The sequence below is a fragment of the Neovison vison genome, chromosome 2, assembly GCF_020171115.1.
Source record: "Neovison vison isolate M4711 chromosome 2, ASM_NN_V1, whole genome shotgun sequence".
Lineage (NCBI taxonomy): Eukaryota > Metazoa > Chordata > Mammalia > Carnivora > Mustelidae > Neogale > Neogale vison.
In genome coordinates this window covers 237,650,001-237,670,000 of record NC_058092.1, presented here as the reverse complement: position 1 = coordinate 237,670,000, position 20,000 = coordinate 237,650,001, and the positions used below count along the sequence as shown (strand labels likewise).

Genomic DNA, 20,000 nt, shown 5'->3' with positions numbered 1-20,000 from the left:
GTGAAAAGTAGTAATTGTGGAGTGACAGAGGAAAATGAAGTTTTGAACCAAAAGGCAAAGTTCGCGGATGAAAAAACCCAACCCAATTAGCTGCTTATGAGGAATCGAAATGCAAGGCATTTGCTCTTCCATCCCCTCGACAACCTTCTGATTGACTCTGCTTAGATCTGTACAGCAAAGCAGATAAATCGACATGCCACATGCACGCAATGCTTAATCATTTGTAATAGTCATATTTGCCCTGACATATAATTTGCTATATCAAGCCAGGTTTTTTTTTTTTTTCCCTTGCTCACCCGTATTCTGTGGCTTGGCCTTTGCTTTATAAAACATTTAATAGTTTGCTTTAAACACATCAACATGCGGACGTACGATTGCCCTTTGCGTGCTGCCCGGAGCAGCGGGCCTGCTCTCGTCCTGCTGCGCCGGCGCGACCCTTGGCGGGCGGAGTGGTCGGAGCCGGGCCCGGGGCGCTAAGGGGTGCATTCTCTGTCTTGTGCGAGCAGCCACTCCGTGCATCAAGGCCATCAGCCCCAGTGAAGGCTGGACCACGGGGGGAGCCACCGTGATCATAATCGGAGACAACTTCTTTGACGGCCTGCAAGTCGTGTTCGGAACCATGTTGGTGTGGAGCGAGGTAAGCCTGTGCGCCCGGGCCACGTCCGGCCAGAGCTGTTCCCCAAGCCGTGCGGCCTGCTGTCCGTGGTGGAGCGCGGTGCGTGGATGCCAGGCACCCTGTCGCGCAGGCCCCCGGAACTTGAGGCTTCTCCGGTGGGTGGGCATGGAGCCTCGCCCCCCCACCCCGACCTTGGGGTTTCAGATCTGCCATAGGAGGTCCCCCGTGCGCTGGGACAATTAGTGCTAGAATTACTAGAAGCAGGTTTAAGGAGACATATGGTGGCAATTTTCATATGAATGATGCCCTGTGGCCTTTCCTGCAAAGTAAAACCCGGGATGGTTTGCAGATACTTTTCTTAAAGAACACTGTCGGCCCGGTCTCTGGGTGACAGCTAAGAGGGAGCATTCCGGGCTGATGGTCCAATTTGTGCTCATTTTGGTAATTGTATCCCCCCCGACAAGTGCCTGCCCTCCCCGGCCAGCGCCTCTGAAAGCCTGTTCACGTGTGGTTTTTGTAGCTCATCACTCCCCACGCCATCCGGGTGCAGACCCCGCCACGGCACATTCCTGGAGTCGTTGAAGTCACCCTGTCCTACAAGTCCAAGCAGTTCTGTAAAGGTGCTCCTGGGCGGTTTGTCTACACTGGTGAGTTTATGCTTCTGACTTTGGTGGCCAGGTTGGGGGGAAGGGCCTCCTTCCAGTGCAGTCTGCACAGGTGGGTCCCCATGCAGACAGGCCAAGCCCCCTTGGCCCGAGGGTTGGGTCAGTGGGGTGCAGGGTTTCCACATTCTCGCCCGAGTTGGCGATGCCGAGGACAGGTGCAGCCCCCACAGGCCGTGAGTTCAAGGGCCCGTCCCTGCATCTGTGGCCCTCTGCCTTCGGGCCTCGGTGTGAGGCGGCCGGCTTGTCAGCAAGTCAGCCCCAGCCTCCCCTGGGCAGCTGCCCATGTGCCTGTCCCGTGCTCTCGCCGCGTGGCTGCCCACGGTGCCACCGCTCACTTGCACACGCAGGGACTCAGAGATGATACACCAGCACGTGCCCGAGGCTACACGGGCTGTCACGGACGGGCCGCTGGTGAAGCCAGGTGTCTGTCTGGGTCCTCTGCTGTTTCTAAGAGAGGACCCGTTTTCTGCGAGGGCCTCAAACTTGAGTCACCAAAAAGGGTCACCTCTTAAATGGCATGTTTGTTACCCCAGGGGGTCCTACATGGGGCTCTGCCCACGTGGACACTCAGTTTACACGGTCTGTCCCAGGTGGCTGTTGGGAAACGCCATTGATAAACCCAAAGCATTTTTGCATTTGGGTCTCCAGTCTAAGCCAGCTGCGAAAGCTCTGGAGAAGCGTTCGTACGGATGGGCAGGCCCTGCTACACCCCACATGGGGGATGGGGACGGGTGCTTGTTCTTTTCCTGTTGTGGCCTCAGTGTGTTTGCGTGGTGAGGGGGCAGGCGGGGGACGTCCATGCCGGGAGCCTGGGCTGGGGTCCCACGCTGTCACCAGTGACTACAGGGGGTCCTGGAGCGGGTCTGGCCTCCTGCGGGGATGCAGGCCTCTCCGTCCATCAGGCAGGCGGTTGTGGGGCTGCAGCCGTGCCTTCCGCGTAGGAGTCTGAGGAGGGAGGGGGGTTACTCACCCACTGCCCCTTGTAGGAAGTGTTGAGTGGGTAGAAAACGGCACGATGTAAACTCCTCCACACCACTTCCCGCAGGCCCCACGTCAGCTCTGGGGACGGCTGGATGCGGTTCCTCTCGGAGAGCCACGGCTATTGTCCCCAGAGGCAGCCTGACCCGCAGCAGCCTGCCTGCCAGCGGCACCTGGGGTCCTCGGCGGGGGCAGTTTCCTCCTCTGTCTTCCCAAAACCCTGTACCCTGCCAAGTGGTCAAGGTGGGGGAGGGGTGCCCATACTGCGGTCCACTTTCTCCTGTGGGACCAGTACACGCTCCCAGAGCCCAGAACTGTGCAGGAACCAAGGGAAGTCCCCATAGCGGTAGAGCTCTGGGTGGCCGTCCCTGGGTCTGTCCTGCAGTCCGGATGCTCTTGGCTTCCTGGCAAAACCCAGACATTGAGAAGGGCGGTTCTTCTAGTTTGCGCGGCCCCCAGTGTGTCCCATGCATACTGGGGTTCTGAAACGTGGGCATCTAGTGAGCCCCGATACGACTCCAACAAGCGAGCCCCGTGGGGCCGGTGTCTGTGAGGAGCGGCCAGAGTCCCATCCTGTGCCCGCTGGGGCCTCCAGCACCTGCTGTGGGCCCAGCCTTGTGTGTGAGCTGTCGTCGTGCCCCGGCGCCCTCCCCACAGCCCGCGCAGGGCTTCCTGTTGGGGGTACGACGCCCCCGTGGGCCTCGGGCTTGTGAGCTGCGCCCTGGGAGCCTCTGCTCTGCCCAGTGTTGGCCTGAGGACCTGGACCATGGGCCTCCTGACCCCACTGCATCCCACCCAGTCCTCGGCCTCCCCACATGGGTTGTGTGGGAGTCGGGGAGAACTTAGGGATGTATCTGCCCGGGGGGCATGTGGTGAGTGGTACCTTCTATGACAGGGTAACGGCCACCGGGGTCCCCAGTCCTTCCAAGGAGGAGACGTTTGCTCTCGTGAGCCACATGATGTGTGGGCTCCTGTGTCTGCCACAGGACCTAGCGTCCTGGTTGGTTTAGGGCACCACAGTGAGCGTGGCTGAAAGTGGCCAGACAGCCCTGCCTGCTGATGGCCACGGGGCCGGGCTTTGGAAACAAGCGCAGGAGGGACTGAGTGAGGGAGGGCTGGTGTCACGTGAGCAGGGCCTGGCATTGCCAGGGTCAAGGCTGGCTGGGTGTTGGGGTGGCTCTCTGTGCGGGATGCCAGCACCCCAGGGTCTTCCCTCCTCCCCGCTTGGGGTAAGGGCCTGCTGAGCCCGTCAGCCCGAAGCTGGCTTCCGTTTTTGCTGTGGACATCAGGGGCACCCCAAGACTGGGCTTCTGGGGACACCGGTCCGGGGCCCCTGCTGCCCAAGGCGTTGGGGATTTCCTCTGTCAAGAGTTCTTCCACAAATGGGTGTTTCAATGAAGCCATTCAGTGAGCTCAGCCTTTCCTAGCGGGAGGCTAATTTATTGCCTCCCCCCACACCCCAATCATTAACGGGAATATACATTTCAAACGCTGTGTAAGGGATATGGGGCCCGTACACTCTCAGAGAGCAGAGGAAAGGTGGGGTCATAACCTGTCTGACCTGGAAGCTTCTGTCTGATTTGCATTGCCCTGAAATTGACGGGGACAATGAAGCAATCACGGGGAATTGCACTGCCCCCGCTGAAAGCTGAGCCAGCCCTTCTGGACGTCAGGACCCCGCGCGGGCAGCCCCTTCAGGGAGGGCGCTGTCCCCTGGGCATCTGGCTCCCATCAGCCCCGGAGGCTGCCGGGACACCCTTCCAGGGAACCTTCCCGGGCAAGCGAGGAGGCCAGGCCTGGGATAATGGACCTGTGTGCAGAGGAGGGGCCCTGCCCTCCTGCCAGAGGCAAAAGGCCTAAATGATCTGTTTACAGTGATCTGAGAAACACCAGATTTTTCAGAACCAGACCCGATTAGTCAACCCAGAGTGGGTGTGGGCGCTCTCTGCTGCCCCCGCCCTGGGAAGGGGAGGTCGGCCAAGCCAGGCCATCCAGATCCTTCTGCCGCTGCTTTCAACTACGAGAAAGGCACAATTACCTTGGGAGGCAGTGGCAGTTCACTTGATTAGCACGGCGAATTAAAAGAATGAGTCACAAACGACATGTCCAGCTCTTCCATACTAGTCCTTTGTATTCCCAGAGTGCCTCACCCCTGTCGTAAGAAGGTCAAAAATGAGAGAGAGAGAACAATTTTCAAGCGGCTAGCACTTAGGAGCAGAATTAACAATCACTCTGTATGTAATTGCCAGTTAATAGTAAATTGCCTTTTAGACTGTAAAATGCGATATAAACGGGTGGGCACCTAAAATTAAATTAATGAGATATTTGCTGCGTTTAAAAGTGAATAGTGCAAATTAATAACTGAGCGCAATGCTTGTTTTAATATTTGTCTAAGAGTGTATCATTTGCTTGTTTGATAATAATTAAAATAGCCCTGGCAAGTCATCCTGCTTGGGAAACTCATGGTAAAGGGCAAACCGGACAGGTTCACGTGTACAACTTCACCAGGAGAAACACATCCAACTGTTAAGAGCAATGAAAGAAATTATTTTTTAATTAGAATATAGGCATCGCCGTGTTACTCGATTAAGACAAATTGGAAACTGTGTGCTTCTAATTGGAATTCTGTGAGAATGAGAACAAGTTAGCAGACGCGTTTCCAGGTGGGAGGCGTCCCTGCACCAGTGTGGGTATCACTGTTTTCTCCCAGTGTCCACACAGCAGAAGGCTCTCCTGTCCCACAGAAGGGCCGGGGCTGGTTGGCGGTGGCTGGCCTTCCAGCATCATTCTGCAGGATCCCCGTGTGCAGCTGGGGTGGCGGGTGCTCCCCGCTGACCTCCTGCACCTGAACGCGTGGCTCGCCTCCCCTGAGAGGTCTGTTCTGCGTGTTTAAACAAGTGCTCACGAAGCACCGGGAGTCCACATGTCGCCTGCCGATGGCCAAACCCCTCCTCACCAAGGCATCGGCAGTTGGCGTGTGCCGCCGGGGCTCGACTCTGGGCGTCTGCTCCGCATTTCCTTGACGGGGACGTGAAAGCGATGGTTTTCTGCATGAAGACGTGCGTTCAGTTTCTGGCTTGTGACGTCATTACTCAGCCAGTAACGGCTAACAGTCTGTGTTTCTGTGTGTGTGCTTTCTTTTTTAAGTTACATCTAACTTAAGTACCTTAAGTGCGCGACGTGTCCAAGTGGGGACGGTGCTGTCCTCAGGTGCTGTCCTGGTGCTGGCGGGGGGGGGTGTCTCCTCGCCAAGGGCCTCCGGTCACCTCTGGCCGGCTTACCCCGTTCACCCCGCCTCCCGGCATCTCCTTGAAAGGCACTCACGTCTCTGAAGAGTTTTAAAGGTCTTTGGTGTGGATTCGGAGCTGCTTCTGCCAACGGCAGGGTGACACGCTGCACAGTCAGTAACGCCTTCGACGCAGCCAGCACCCCCCGGCCGTCCCCCAGGCCGGCGCTCTGCGCACAGACTCCCTGTACCCACAGCCCAAGTGGTTTCGAATCGCGCCGCACAGATGGTACTATTTTTACGGTGCCCTAAGTGCTCCTGCTTTCTCTTCCACGTGAGCCCCTGATTACCGGAGTTACAGATTTTTGACCACGTATGTGGGTCTCGTGGAGAGACAAATACTGTAATTATGGGCCCTGGGGTTTGGGGAGGCTTCTGGCCTGTCGAGTGGCCTGCCCTGGCCGGCGGGGTCTGTGCGTCTTGGCTGGTCCCCATCTGTTCCCCTCCATGAGCGCCCCGGGTGGGTGTCACGGTTCCTCCTCAGCGGTCGGAGGGGACGCATGGGTGGTGGCGGCCGTGGTGGAACGGCCTTTGGCTTTCTGTGAGGAGTGGCACGTGGGGCTGTGTGTGCAGCTGGGGGCGTGTCCAGACCTGTCCAGAGCGGCAGGGCGGGGACAGCCGCCTTGCCCGACCTCACCCAGCCCACCGTGGCATCCGTTGTTGGTTCACCTGTTGGCGGGAGATGGCAGACCGTTGCCCGTTGCCTGGGACAGGGTGCGCCCCGGGGTCGTTTGCAGGGCTCTCGGGGCCACAGGGGAAGGGAAGTGCCCCCCGGTGTCCTCGGCGTGGTACAGCGCGACCTGGGTTGCCAGCGGCTCGTGTGCCCAGCACGCCGGGTCGGCATGGGGAGTGTGCACACTGGGCTGCGTGCCCTCCGCAGGAGCGGCGCTGGGAGGGCTCCCGGGGTCAGGGCTGTCCCTTTCTCTCCTGTCTCGAAGGAGGCCCGGAGAATGAGACACACCGCTTGTGCTATTGCACAAGTAGACTATTTGTCCTAATCAGTGACACCCATTTACTAGAATTGCTTAAAATGAACTATACCTCATACAGAAATCGCACACTTAGAGACTTCCATTCATCATCTGAAAATTGAGGGCCAGTAAACTTTTCTGCTTCTCCAGTGGGATCATAGGCATGCATCAAAATGTTAAAAATGATTGGTGAGAGGGAGCTGTCACCCATTTATCAAGGAAAAGAACATTATTTGCTAATTTCCCAACCAGGCTGGTGACAGGGTGCTCCGTCTTCGGACCCACGGTGACCAGCATGGCCTTTTTGTTATTAGTACAAGTCAAGCGCTTTTGGGCAGTTGCTAACAAGACACATTTGTCTGTCATCGAAGGGGTTGTGGTGGTTTTCCGAGTGGCTGTGACCAAAGTCGGCTCCCGGCACCCCGATTGGCTGCACTTTCCGGGGCCGCGCTAACCCGGGAGGGGAAGCCGACTGATAAATCACAAAGTTTCCGTGTCAAGGTGAAGGTATTGACTCTCCAGCACCAAACCCGACAAAATGTCGCAGAGAGGAGATGGCCATTTATCTTCCCCAAAGGACAAAAGGGTCATCCGGGTTTCACTCAGTGACTGTCGAGACATGGACGGGCGGAGGCGGCAGGCAGGCCTGGCCCCCTCCGCACGCCCGGCCCCCTGCACCAGCGGGGTCCCTGGTCCCGCTCCCCTGCCCGCCCGGGGGCCCCGGGGAGGGGACTCATGGGACCCGATGGAACCTTGAGCGGTGGTTTCATTTGAGTCTCTGGACAGCAAGGATGCTGGCCACACTCTGGAAACAGCTCAGGAAGGGCACCAGGGTGGGGACCACGGGGACCACCACATAGAAGCACAACAAAGTGACCACAGTCCACCCGAGTGCAGAATAAAGCAGAGATAAGAGGTAAAATTGATCACACAAGCCACGCTGGCGAAAACCCACGAGTTCAACGGTGAAGACCAGGGGCGGTGTCAGAGCAGACGGGTCAGCGGGAGCCGGACGCGGGGCAGTGCCAACCTTTTCACGCTCAAGAGATGGACTCGGTCACGCAGTGACCCAGGAGGCAGCAGAACACGTGCTACTGTTAATTTGTATTTTCCTTCCGGCTCACCACATTTGGGGTGGCACGGGCTTCCCCTACCTGGCTGGAGCAGCTGGACATCGGGCACGGGGTGGGGGGTGAGCGGGCTGGAGGCCAGCAGGGAGTGCCGGGCACGAGGACCGAGAGGCTGCCGCAGCTCAGGGCCTCCCTCGGCTTCAGCCGGGGGAAGGTCTGCAGACCCGTCCGTAGACGCTTGTTCCGCGTGGAGACTTGGATCCCAGAAGCTCAGCCTGAGACAAGGTACTTTTAAAAAATTATCATCCACATCAGTTGGGCCTTTTTAATTCATGGTAGAAAATGCAAACCGAGCAATTCCTTTTGCAGAATGGTTTTTCCAACAAAGTGGAAAGCTGTTAGTGACGCGGGCTGTTTGCTCTGCCCCTCCCCGCCAAAGCAGAAGTTCGCAGACGCTCCTGCGGAGCCTGTGGGATAACTTGGCTCCACTAGGGGCCCGAGGGCATGCGTGACGGCGCGTGTGCTCGAGGAAGGCTCACTGTGGACCGTGTTAAATTTGACATACAGAACCTGCCGTGGAGACCGCCGGCCACTGCAGACCGTGCTGAGCGTTGCTGTAAATCTTTGGAGAAAGTTCCTTTCAGGGGCAGCCTGGTGCTGGTGTGGCTCCTCTCTAGGCGGATGGCCCCCTTCCCTGTCCTCGGGAGGCGAGCCTTCCTGACATCTCCCACACACGGAGGTCTGACTGCCTGACCACGTGGGCCCCAGGGGCTGGGCCCTGTCCCCCTCTGAGAGCATCCAGGACCCTCGAGAACCCAGGTCAGGGCACCAAGGCAGTTGGATGTGGGGGGATTCTGCTGGATTCCTTCTCCAACTTGTCATCCCTTATTCTCCCACGAGGAGGCCCTTGGCTGGATGCCCCTTGGCCTTCCCTGTCGCAGCCCCATGGACAGTGGCCGGTGAGGGGAGGGGCTGGTGGCCTGCAACGTGCAACCGTCCTCCCCATTCTCGTGAACCTGGGCGCCCGGCGCCGGTGGCAGCCAGAGGCTTAACTGCAGAAATCATTGCAGCGCTGGCGTTGGAGACCAGCTCGTGCTTTTCCTAACGGACACGTCCCCAGTCTGGAAACCTCCCCGGGGAGCTTCCAGGCGCCGTGGTGCTGGGCTGGCGGACACGCCTCCAGGCCAAGGGAGCCACCCCCGCTCCTCTGTGGGAGCAGCACCTTCACGACAGGGGTGGCGCCGACGGGCACTTCGCCGCGAGCTTGGCGTCGGACCGCTGGGTATTCCCCAGCTGCAGCCTGTAAATGGCCGCGTGTGCTTGTCACCAGTGACAATGGAGGTCAATTCAGGGGTGACTCATTTAAACACCAGGAAGGCAAGGGACACGTGCGTGAGGTGTGGGCCGGTGCGCCGCGCGGTTCCCTGCCCGTGGGGGGCTCCCGCGACCTGTCGTCACAGCCTCCGCGACCGTGCCCCAGGTCACGTGGGCCGTGGTGGTGACCCCAGCCTGTGGTGCCCGAGCCCTGCACCCACCCGTCCCCACACACCCCTGCTCTTCACCGGCCAAGAACGCTGCCGCCGCTCGCCTCACTCCTGCCCCTGCTCTCGGAAGACGGCCCCGCGGGAATGACGCGGAAGGTGAACCTGGCGGCCGGGCTGTGACGTGGGAGCTTCCCGTCAGCGTGGCCCGGCCTTGGCTCGGTGTCCGGAAGCGTCCGGGGTTCCCGGCGCCCGCCTGCGGCAGGTACTTGCTCCGGCCCCGCGGGCGCGAGAGAGGAGGAGGGAAGCAGCGGCTCTGAGAGGTGACAGGGCCGTGGCCCTGGGCAGGGGGACCCTCACCAGAGGAGGGAGCTGCGCCTTGTTCCCGGCGGCCTGACTCCGGCTCCGGGCGGCTCTGGCGAACGGAGCCGCGTGTACGATCCCGGGGACTCCGAGGCTCATGGGCGTGAACAGGACGTAGAGAAGACGTGAACTCCGGGAAGGTGCTGAGCTCTACGAGAGAAGGGACAGCGGAGGGACCGTGGGTCTTTCAGGCAGGAGAGCTCCCAGCAGAGACGCTGTGGGGGAGGGGCCAGGCGGCGCCCCCCGCCCCCTTCCCTGGCGCAGGGAGTAGGGGTGAGGTTTTCTGGGCAGAGGGAAGAGCGCAGGCCAGGTGCGAGCTCAGACAGAGCACGTCTGGGGGAGCGCCGAGCCGCCAGGGCCAGGGTGGCAGGGAGTCCCCGTGAGGCCACAGAGCGCTTCTGATCCCAGTACAGCGCGGCCTCTTGTGCGGACACAGGGCTGTCCTGCGTGAGCCCAGACCCAGAGCCCCGCATTCGAGGGCCGTGGCTGGGGGAGTCCAGGATTTACGTTCACCTCGGTGAGGTCTTTAAAGACTTTGCCTTAGAACATTCCTGTGCAGGAAAACCAGGAGGTAGAGTCCGCGTGGAGACTGCAGAGGCAGTGGTGCGGGGAGCCACGTGCGGCTCCGAGTGGGAGGCCAGCCGTCCGCCCCGCGCCGTCCGCCCCGCGCCGACCCCGCGCCGTCCGCCCCGCGCCGTCCCCGCGCCGTCCCCACGCCGACCCCACACCGCGGCTGCCGCGCTCGGACACGGGCCTCTCTCCTTCTTGCAGACGCGGCAGCCCGTGTCCGGCCGGCGCGCTCGGAGCGCGGGAGCAGTTTCCGTCCGTGGGGTCGCCGGCGTGCGTGTTCTAACCCCGACCAGCAACGCCCGCTTCGTTTAAAATCCAGGTGTCTGCGCAGCGGTGGTTCAGACTCCCGCCCCCGTCCGAGGCGGGCTGGAGCGCACTCACAAGCGTGTGCGGCGGCCGTTGGTTCCGCGCTTTCATCACACCGGGAGGAACCGCGCTTGCCTCGGCGCTCGCCCCGGCTCCTCCCGCCCTCCCCCTGCACCCGCGGCTCCCAGGCACCCCTTCCACCTCCCGCTGGGCACGACGCCTGCTCCTGGCATCTCACGGGGACCCGCGTCTTTCCCTCCGCGTCCCGTGTCGGAGGCCACGTGCAGGGTCGCCTCGGGGCGTCGTTCCTGTGCGTGACTCAGTACCGTTCCTCTGTTCGGAGAGACCTCTGCGTGCCACGCTGGGACCTCACGGGCGACGCTGCTGCCACCCGCTCGGGAACGAGTTTTTGAGCGCACGGGTGCAGCGTTCCATTCACTGTGGCTTCTCGGAGTCCAAAGTGGTGTGACCCTTGCGCGTGGGTCTCTCTCTTCAGGAAGCCCCACAGGCCCGTGTCTCTGCGCAGCTCCGTGCACCCGTGTGCAGTGGGGTGGGGGCGGGGACGCGGGGGACGGCCCCGCCTCCGGGGAGGACATCCCCCGTGGGTGGGCGGGCGCGTGGGCCCTCGGGGTGGCCGGAAGCACGGGGTGGGGTCCTTCGGCCGCGGGTGCCTCTCTGGAAGCTGCCTTCTTCAGCTTCCGTCTGCACGGACATTTTACGCTGCCTTAAAGTGTGCAAATCCATTGCCGGGATGGTTCTCCACAGAGTGTTACATTGCCTCTTTGGGTTTTAAGACACTTTCCTGGAAAAAGCCTCTCTAAGAGGGTTAGCAGCACCAGGACAGTGGATTTTTCTTTCTTAAGGACAGGAGGACGGGTCGTGGCGAGCCCTCGCGCGCAGGAGGCTTTCACCGCTGGCCTTGCACGCGCACAGGGCGCTGTCATGCATCAGAACAGCCTTGGTGGGGGGAGGAGGGGCTCACAGGACAGCACCCCTTCCCCACCCAGAGCCGCCACCGCGGGGACCCGGCTCCCGGCTCCCTGTCCCCAGGGACAGAAAGCCACCCGAGGGGTGAGAGCTGCGGATAGGCCATGGGACCAGGGTTTCCTCGGCCGCGGGCTGGGCTGGGTAGGTGCCGTTCCCACACAACTACAAAAGCTGGGATCCTGCGCATTCTTTGAGGGATGTAAACAGAATGGTTTGAACGCAGTCCAGAAGTTGTCAGCACGGGTGTTATTTTGGGAACAAGGAAGAGGAGCTGTCCCCTTTTCTGCGTTCGGTGCCACATCACAATGCCGCCGTCCGCTGCCAGGCGCTGGTGAATGGAGGCGGGTCCCTGTGCACAGGCGGGCTCGGGCTGTCGGCGTGAATACCAGAACATGTTCCCCGCTCCAATGCGGAGGCGCCTGACTTACAATTAGAAGTCAAGTGTGGCACTTTTCCCATCCTTAGAGGTCTTGTTTCCAGGAAGTACCCTTCGGCTGCTGGGTCGGAGGGGCTGCTGGGGTAGCGGCTGTGCGATCCGGAGGCTGACCCCGGGCAGGTCGGAGCTGTCCCTGCCGGCGGCGGGGACGCTGGGAAAGCCAGGTCACGCCGGGGAGGGCACCCCAGGGTTAGCTGCTTGGCGCCCACGACGGGTGACCCGGAGTCTTCCCGTTTGCTCCCACCCCGGGGGCCGGGCTGGGGTCGGGGGTGGGTGGCTCTTGGGGCCAGCACCCCTGGTGAGTGAGGCCCGGCTGCCGTGGCCTTTGTGTTTCCCAGGCACGCCACAATGCCTGGCTCACCCTGCCGAGTTCTGTGATTGAAATTCATTGCCAAATTTATTGAGAAATTAATGAGAAAAGCTGCAAAGTATTGACTTTGAGAGGAAAACACAACTCATCTTGAATGAGGAGGAAAATGCAGCAATAATTTAGCCGGTATTGATCTGGCCCTGTCTGTGTATTGATCTTCATTTTACAATATTAATTTGCACCTGCAATCGGCTGCAAAGGGAACCGATTTCATTTCGTAGGCGCGTTAACGTGCGAAGCATTAGGTGTTCTTAAGAAGTGGGGGTATTACACGTCGCGTCGGGAAGGCAGATTTTTTTTTTCTATTTTTGCTTGTTACTGAAATAGACTAAAAATTAATTTTTTTGTCGGACAAAATATGAAAGCGAAAACCCATCCGCACCGCGGCCCTCCTCTCTGCCGTACTGGCCGCCGTTCCCCCGCTCCGGAGCCGTCGGCCGCCTGAAACTCCAGGCATCTCTCATCATCATCCCGGATCAGTTCAAAGTTCATGAAATTTCTATGAGCATTGATCTCGCCCCATTGATTTTTTTTTGCAGCAGATCTTTGAAATTTTAATTTCCCGAGCATCTGAATTTCTTATAGATGAAATGCGCTTGGAGGAGACAGTTGATGATGAAGTGGAGAACTTAGCGTCATTTTAACGCCTAAAAAAGGGAGAGAAAACAGGCCTTTGCAGACCTTGCGTGACGTTTTGGAGGTGGAGTGAGGGCAGCGTGGGGGCGGGGGCCAGGGGGGCGCGAGGTTCCGGGGGGAGCTAAGTACCCAGTTTTGTCCTCAGCGGCCACACATTTTTAATGCAACTTTTTATACAGTCATTTTTGAAAGAAAAGCTATCTGGAGAAACAGCAGGACAGAGAAACATTCTTCACTGTGCGATCATTTCCTCACAGCAGTGTTTATCACCTGGTCAAGTTCACCTAGTTACTTATCAGTGGGACATTTAATAACCTCAAGGTGATATAATTGCTATTGGCATTTTCCCCCCTTGGATTCAGCTGGTTAATGTGTAAACTACTTGTCAGCAAATAGCACTTTGTCACTGAAATCACTAACACCCTCTAGAGGGATGTCTTTGTATTGAGCAATTTAATTTTACTTTATTTAATTTTTACACATTACAACCTGTGTTCATTCAGGCACACTGAAGGCTTGCAGTCTGTCGGGGCAGGGTCCGGGTATCCTGGTAGTGAAACACACTCGATCTTACTTAACAATCCCCGTTGCCTTCATCGAAGCGCGCTCTCGTCCCTCGGAAAAGGAACTGCAGATGTTCTTATTATGTAGTTATGCTGCTAATGTGAAAAACTGCCTCATTACGAGGATCTGTTTGTAGCGGGAACATGACTGCACCATGACAAATGCGAGATTGGGAAGTTACAGGAAGATGGTCATTATTGAAATGAAACTGGAACTCATTTACTAGCTCCAACCAGCAGCTGGAATGAAGCAAATGAATGTCTTCCTGTTTTTATTGTCGTGGGCAGGTTTTTCAGGCAGCAGGAACGTTTGTGCTAAACCTAAAACTTGCTCTACCTTTCTGAGCTTGCCGGGCTTCCGCTTAAACCATAGAGAGGCGACGCGGAAGGTGGAGCGTTTCCTACCTGCGAGTGTCCCCACCCCGGAGCGCGGAAAGCCCGCTGCTTTTACAAAACCAGGAGTGTGGCTGGAAGAGCGCTTAGTCTGGGGCGCATGCTAGGCTGGTCCCCCGGTCTCCCCGGCGGGGCTGGGCAGGAGATGGCCATCACAGGGGAGCTCTGTGACCCTGATCCTCCTTCCCTCCCTCCTGCTACAGCCCAGTCTCTGGGAGCGGGCAGGGTGCCGCCAGCCGAGGGGCAGGTACAGGACCCCTGTGCCCTGGGCAGGCAGCCCACCACACCGCCACCACGGCCACCACCACCGAGGGGTGGCCTTTGCTCATGGCTGCCGCTCCCTGGAGCCCTCAGAGGCAGCTGTCCCACAGCCGAGCCCTCCCGCCCCGCCGCACATAGTAGCTACTTAATAAATGTCAGGTAATGGTCTGTCCTGGAGCTGCTCTTTGTAGGAAAACACCACTGGCCCCAAATATCCATGTTCTCCAGGCTGCGGTTTTGCTGGCGTGTGATCAACTCTGAGGCCCTGGGCACGTCCCCTTGCTTAACTGAGCAGGATTATGCCCTCATGGACATGCTGTTTGAGCCTAACGAGATGATCATACACATTTTGGGGGGATTAGAGATGAACACAGACCTCAGGGCAGGGCTGAATGGCTCCGTGAAGCCATCACAACGAACACTGGGCCGTGTAGGTCCCGGGCACGAAAAGCCCGCGGACTTGGACCGGTCGGCGTGGGTTCTGATCGCGCCGGGCCGGTCGGTCGGGGTCGTGGCGGCTGCAGGTGTGGCCCAGGCCCGCTGCCTGCTGCCGCCCTCTGCCGCCCGCTGCCGCCCTCTGCCGCCCGCTGCCGCCGTGTGCGCTCTGGCAGTACCGACCTCAGCTCACATCACAGACCGTTAACGTTTTCTCAGTTGCGCTATGATGGATCCCCCAGTCCGTGGGCATGACTTAAACATTTAGGATGCTGCTTCTGTTAGGACTTTAATGCATGTAAAGTAACGAGATTAACGCTGGTACACTCAGATATATTTACATACGTATCCGCCCCGCGCTGTAGGCTGCTGTGGCGTGGAGGAGTCCCGGGCTGTGTGTGGCCGTGTCGGGCTCCGTGTGTATGGCCCACGCTGGATGCTGGCCTGCGTAGGAGAGCCGGATATCTGGCTTCTACGGGCTGCCTGATTGCTTGCCCCATTTGGCATGGAATGTGATTCCTGGCTGTTCTAGCTTCTGATTCATTCAGGTTTTATTGCTGTGTAATTTTCTTATTCTAAAATAAAAGCTCTCCAACAAAAATTACTATGCATTAGGCCGCGGTAGCCTACTCAAATGGATATTAATACAGTTTATCTCTAAAAGGACGAATAATGTATTTGAAACAGATAAAAGGCCCTCCACTAAATGAGGAATGTTAATATCTTATGGCACGGTTAATAAAGAGATATTTCACAAGGGAGATTTGTTTTATGACTTTTGATACAACAGCCTTATAATCTGACACATCTTAAATGATATAATTTTGCGCACACATCCGTCTCTTTTATACGCAGCGGCCCATCGTAGCGAGATTTGAATTCGGAACAAATAATGGGCACTAATTACTTCCGGGGGGTGGGGAGGCGGCTTATTACGAAACTCACCGTCTCCGACGCGGACGCACAGACCCCCGCGCGGTACGTTGGAAGCTTAGAACACGTTTTGCGGAATGTCTTGTTTTTTTCCCCTTTAGCAGAAAATAACATTTGTTTTTGTTGTGTTTAAGGCAGAGTTTAAATTAATTTAACCCAGTGACACATGTTCAGACACTAAGCAAGCTGCTACATTATTCCTCGGAATAAATTGCTCAGGAACCAAGTACATTAATTTACGGCTCTCCCGATGCTGACAGATGTGAGGGCGGCAGGAGGACCCACAAATATTAACATAAAACAAATTTGCTTTATTCTTCTTCATATTTCTTCCTCATCCCCGACTTGAGCTCACCCAAGGCTCCTTCTCTAATTATCCACGAGGTCAGTAAGCAAAATTGGGAAGAAGCCGGGAGATCAATACAAATTATTCCTGAGCAAACCAGTGCTGACAGTTTGAATTGCAGCATATGTTTACCCAAAATCAGGCAATTTATCTTAATATCAGCAAAGTAATGCAGTGCAGGTGAAAGGTCAGGCAATCTCTCCCCCTCATAATTACCCAGTTCTGAAACAGGAAAGTGGTATTGATTGGCCTGGCTCGGTGCTCTGTGACTGGACTGCCGGAGCCTTGCCCTGGCTCGGCTGGGCCCGTCCGCTCGGCGAGCCGACGGCCGCGGGGTGCACGCGGGGCCCTGCGCTTTCTCCTCCACGCGCGGCATTTGCCGGGGACGTCCACGCGGCTCCCGGGCCCGCCAGGGGCCGCACGCCGGACTCCGGGGCCGCGCGGCTCTCGGAAGGCCCCGCGGAGGGCGGCTGGTCTGAAGCCAGCACGAGCTCTCGGAAGCCCCCGCGAACCGCGGGCGGGGGCCGCTCCTCCCGGAGTCGGAAGACCGGGGCCATTTTTTCTAATTCTTCCCACGCTAAATTCCTCGGGTGTCCCGGAGCCGAGCCCGGCGGCCCGGGTGGGATTTCAGGCTGCCCCTGCGGTGCCCACCCCGCCCCAGCCCTTTGTGGGGCCCGGCCTGGCCCGGGGGGGGGTGAGGGGGTGGTGGGGATCCGCCAGGGCCACAGCGGCAGGGCCTCTTCCAAGAGCGTCCGGTGGCGCGTCCAGCTTGCTCTTGGCGGCGCGGGACGGGAGCGAGGTGAGAGGTGAGAGGGAGCCTCGTACTCCTACCGCTGCAGAGCCGCCGCGGTCCTAGAGGGAGAATTATCAGTTCAACGGAAACGTTGGAAAATGTCTCTCCCGGAATGAGAGTGTGCGGTTATGACAAGTCATGAAGCTTCTGAAAGCTTGCATTAAAGTGCCCGTCACCTGTCAGGGCCACTTGCATGAAATCAATAGCGGCCGCTCATCCATCTTTTCTGATCACCTTTCATCAGGCCGATTCATTAAGTCACACCGTCATGGTGATTAGCTGGGGGAGAGGAGAAGCCCGGACACGTCCGAAATGCACAGTGGGCCCCCTTTTTGTTCCCTCATCAAGAAACGTGAGACTTTATCGAAGCCTTTTCGGGCCCAGTCTCGGGGTGAGGCCCATCGGCCCGGCGGCCGTGCTGCACTTTGCCATGACACCCTTGTCCTGGCCGGGGCAGAGACATGACAAATTGTCCCCCAAGTCAACGCTGACAGCTTCTGATGATTAATGGTTTGATTATGAAGTGGTTTTACACATATAGAATTTACATCACAGAGAGTTAGGAATTTTGCCGTGTCACACACGCTGAGGCATTCTGAAGAGCTTTACTATTTGCAAAGAAAAAAGAGGGCAGAATCGCAGCCAAAGCCATGTCATGTAAAATCAATACATCGGATCAATGCTTTATTAACAAGAAAATGTCTTACTTCACATTCCTGTGCGGACCTTTGTCTCCGGGATGTATGATAGAATGTCAGATCGCATTGTGGCCCTCGGCTCACAGGCGTGTTATCCAGCCGCGAGGCTTCCGGCCCTGCCCAGCCTGGGACCCGCCACGGGGGTTGACACGGGCGCGCGCGGAGATAGCGGTGAGCAGTTGTTTCGGAGAGCGCTTCCAGAGAGCGCCTCTAACCTCATTCCTCGAAACCGGCGCCTTTGTGCTCCCCGCACGCTTGCAGACCCGCGGAGTCGGTGCTGTTAATCATCAAATTACGTGCTGACTAATGAGTGACGGCCCAGATTGGGGACTGCGCAATGAATAGATGGCGGCAGGTCCTATTAGTCTCCGAAAACCCCCTGATTTATGTCGTGCCACGCTCCGTGGCGTGACTCCGCGGAAAACGATATCTACATCAAGAAGTAATGTACTCTAATAAGTATTTTCATCTTAACTCACGTCCCCGGGCCTCCGGGCTCAGTTTTTGTTGGAGTCAGGCAGAGCCATAATAAAGCCCAATGGCTCCTTATAAAGCTTGTTAAACACAGAGTGTGCGGTCGGACGGAGTCCCGGCCGTGATTCATGCACTGTATACAGCGCACGGGCCGCTGATTTATGGCCGCGCACAGTTCATAGTCAAAATTACAATTTGAGGGATAAAAAGATTAATTACTATTTGTGGCCGGCAATTCCGTGAGGCCGGTGGAATGATAGCGCTCTACATCAGTTTGTAGTCAGCCATTCACAGATTATTAAAGCTTTGCAAGAATAAGTGCTCCTCCTGCCTGGTTTGCGCTCAGGCAATATGCTAGACAGAAAAGGACCACAGGGATAAATCTGAACCTAGCAATAGCCGGACATATGTCATAATTGCCAGTTTCCCATAAATCCCTGGCCAGGGTGGAAAGCACCACATGATGTAGACAGTGATCATGACTGCGGTGATTGCTATATATGGCCCCGAGACTTGCAACTTTCTGCCTGCACGGCCATTCTTGCAATAGATCGAGTAACCCTTTGACTTTCTTCCCGTCTAATTATAGATTAGAAATAATCATTGCTTTTACGTGCAAAAGAGAGGGGGGAAACCCATTCCTTAAGACGGAGCGAGCGTGCGGGGGGTGGGGGCGTGCTGGCCTCCGAGCGCGTCGGGAAAGGAGAGTCACACATTTATTTGTAAGCGTGCGATAAACGAGTAGTGGATGACATAAAAGTAATTAACCTGACCTACATTTCTGTGTCCTGTTACAGCCCTTAATGAACCAACCATAGATTACGGCTTTCAGAGGTTGCAGAAAGTGATCCCGAGACATCCGGGTGATCCCGAAAGGTTACCCAAGGTTAGTAAAACAGCAAGTGGCGCCCTGCGCGGGTCGGCCCCCGGGCCGGTTCCGGTGTGGGGGCGGCGGGAGCTCTGGGCGGGGGGGCTCCCAGGTGCCCTGGGCCCCGCCCCCACGGCAAGGCCGGCAGCAGGTGTGGGGAGCCGGCCCGGCCCGTGCCCCGGCCCGTCCGAGGCAGGCGAAGGGTGAGGGAAGGGGGACCGCGGAGGTCGCAGGTCTCACGTCTCATCTCCATCTATTTGGAGGAGGAAAAGACAGGCTTTTCTGATACAAATATTTTGGATTCTGCAAGGGGGACATAAACTTCCGCGTAATGAAATAGTTCAATTAAACATTTTCCACTCCAGTAGCCCGCGCTGATTTCAATCTAAGCAGCCCCAGACTGATCTGTGATTACTTGACTCTTGTTTTCCTTTCATTTTCTAAAGCTCGATTCAGTTTAATCTTTTGTTTACAAAGCTTTTGTTATAAGTCCCTGACTTAGCAGGCTAACAAATGAAGTCCACATATTAATATCTAGGGGGACTTTTCATTTAAATTCAACAAAGACAAAAGCTGCCCGTGTTGTTTGTGCACACGCCACGTATCACAGGAATTTCATTTTGATGTATAACATTAAAGATAAGTCAGGCTTATAATTTTCCCTCTCCTTTGATATAATTTTGTCTCTCTCTCTCTTTAGAAGCCATCTCTGATTTTCAAGGCAGAGTTGCAAACACAAAATGAAAAATGAAGTCATAACATTATGACTGATTATTTTACATTCCGTCCCTGTGTGCGCCCAAGTCTTGACCACCTCTGAGTTTTATTAACACAATAAAACCTTTTAGACATTACCTTTTTAATGCTCAGCGTGAACATAAAGCAATATCATTAGGCTCCTTTTTAATTTGTGAACATGTTAGCGACGGATGTCAGCTATCCGCTGTTAGAATCACGGGAGTTGGGCAAAGATGTTTTTCAAATGCAGAGCAGTTCCTAGAGGGGTTTTGTTCCTGAGGGTGCATTCCCGAAGAACCAGCGGCTGCCCAGGCCTGCCGCGTGGCTACCCAGAGGGCCCTGCTGCTAGCCTTAAGCTGGCAATGGCTCTGCCCTGGGTTACCTGTCAGCCTCGACCACCCCCATTTGTGGAAAGGCCGCATGCCCTCGACAGGCCCCAGGCCTGGGGAAGCACTGAGCTGGAGGCTGAGCGAACTCGGGAAAGGGCTCCCAACCCAGCAGGTGCCCTCTGGGTGGGAGGGGGGTGGGGAGGGGCCTGGGCCAAGTCCCCTCCCCAATGCCACAGGACCTACTGTAGGGCACTTCAAGGCTTTGTCAGCTGGTGGTGGCGCCACAGGTGACCGAGTGCCCGCGAGGCCCTCGCTGGCCAGTAGCTAGCCGCCTCTGAGCCACCCGTCTACCCTTCCACCCTGCCCAGCCTGGCCTGTGCCCCCCAGTACAGCTGGCGGCTGGACAGGGCTCTTGGGAAGGCTGCCGGACCCCA

The 20,000-nt window shown here is 57.2% G+C and overlaps 1 protein-coding gene across 8 annotated transcripts in view; it reads left to right on the top strand.

The window, feature by feature from the left end:
• The window catches only part of EBF3 (EBF transcription factor 3), a 115,629-nt gene that overhangs the window by 86,297 nt on the left and 9,332 nt on the right, over positions 1-20,000 (top strand). For all 8 annotated transcript variants that reach the window (XM_044240752.1, XM_044240750.1, XM_044240749.1 and 5 more), the window contains exons 9-11: positions 507-637; positions 1,137-1,263; positions 18,429-18,517. In XM_044240752.1, coding sequence (XP_044096687.1) covers positions 507-637; positions 1,137-1,263; positions 18,429-18,517 — 347 coding nt within the window. The remainder of the gene's footprint in view (positions 1-506; positions 638-1,136; positions 1,264-18,428; positions 18,518-20,000) is intronic.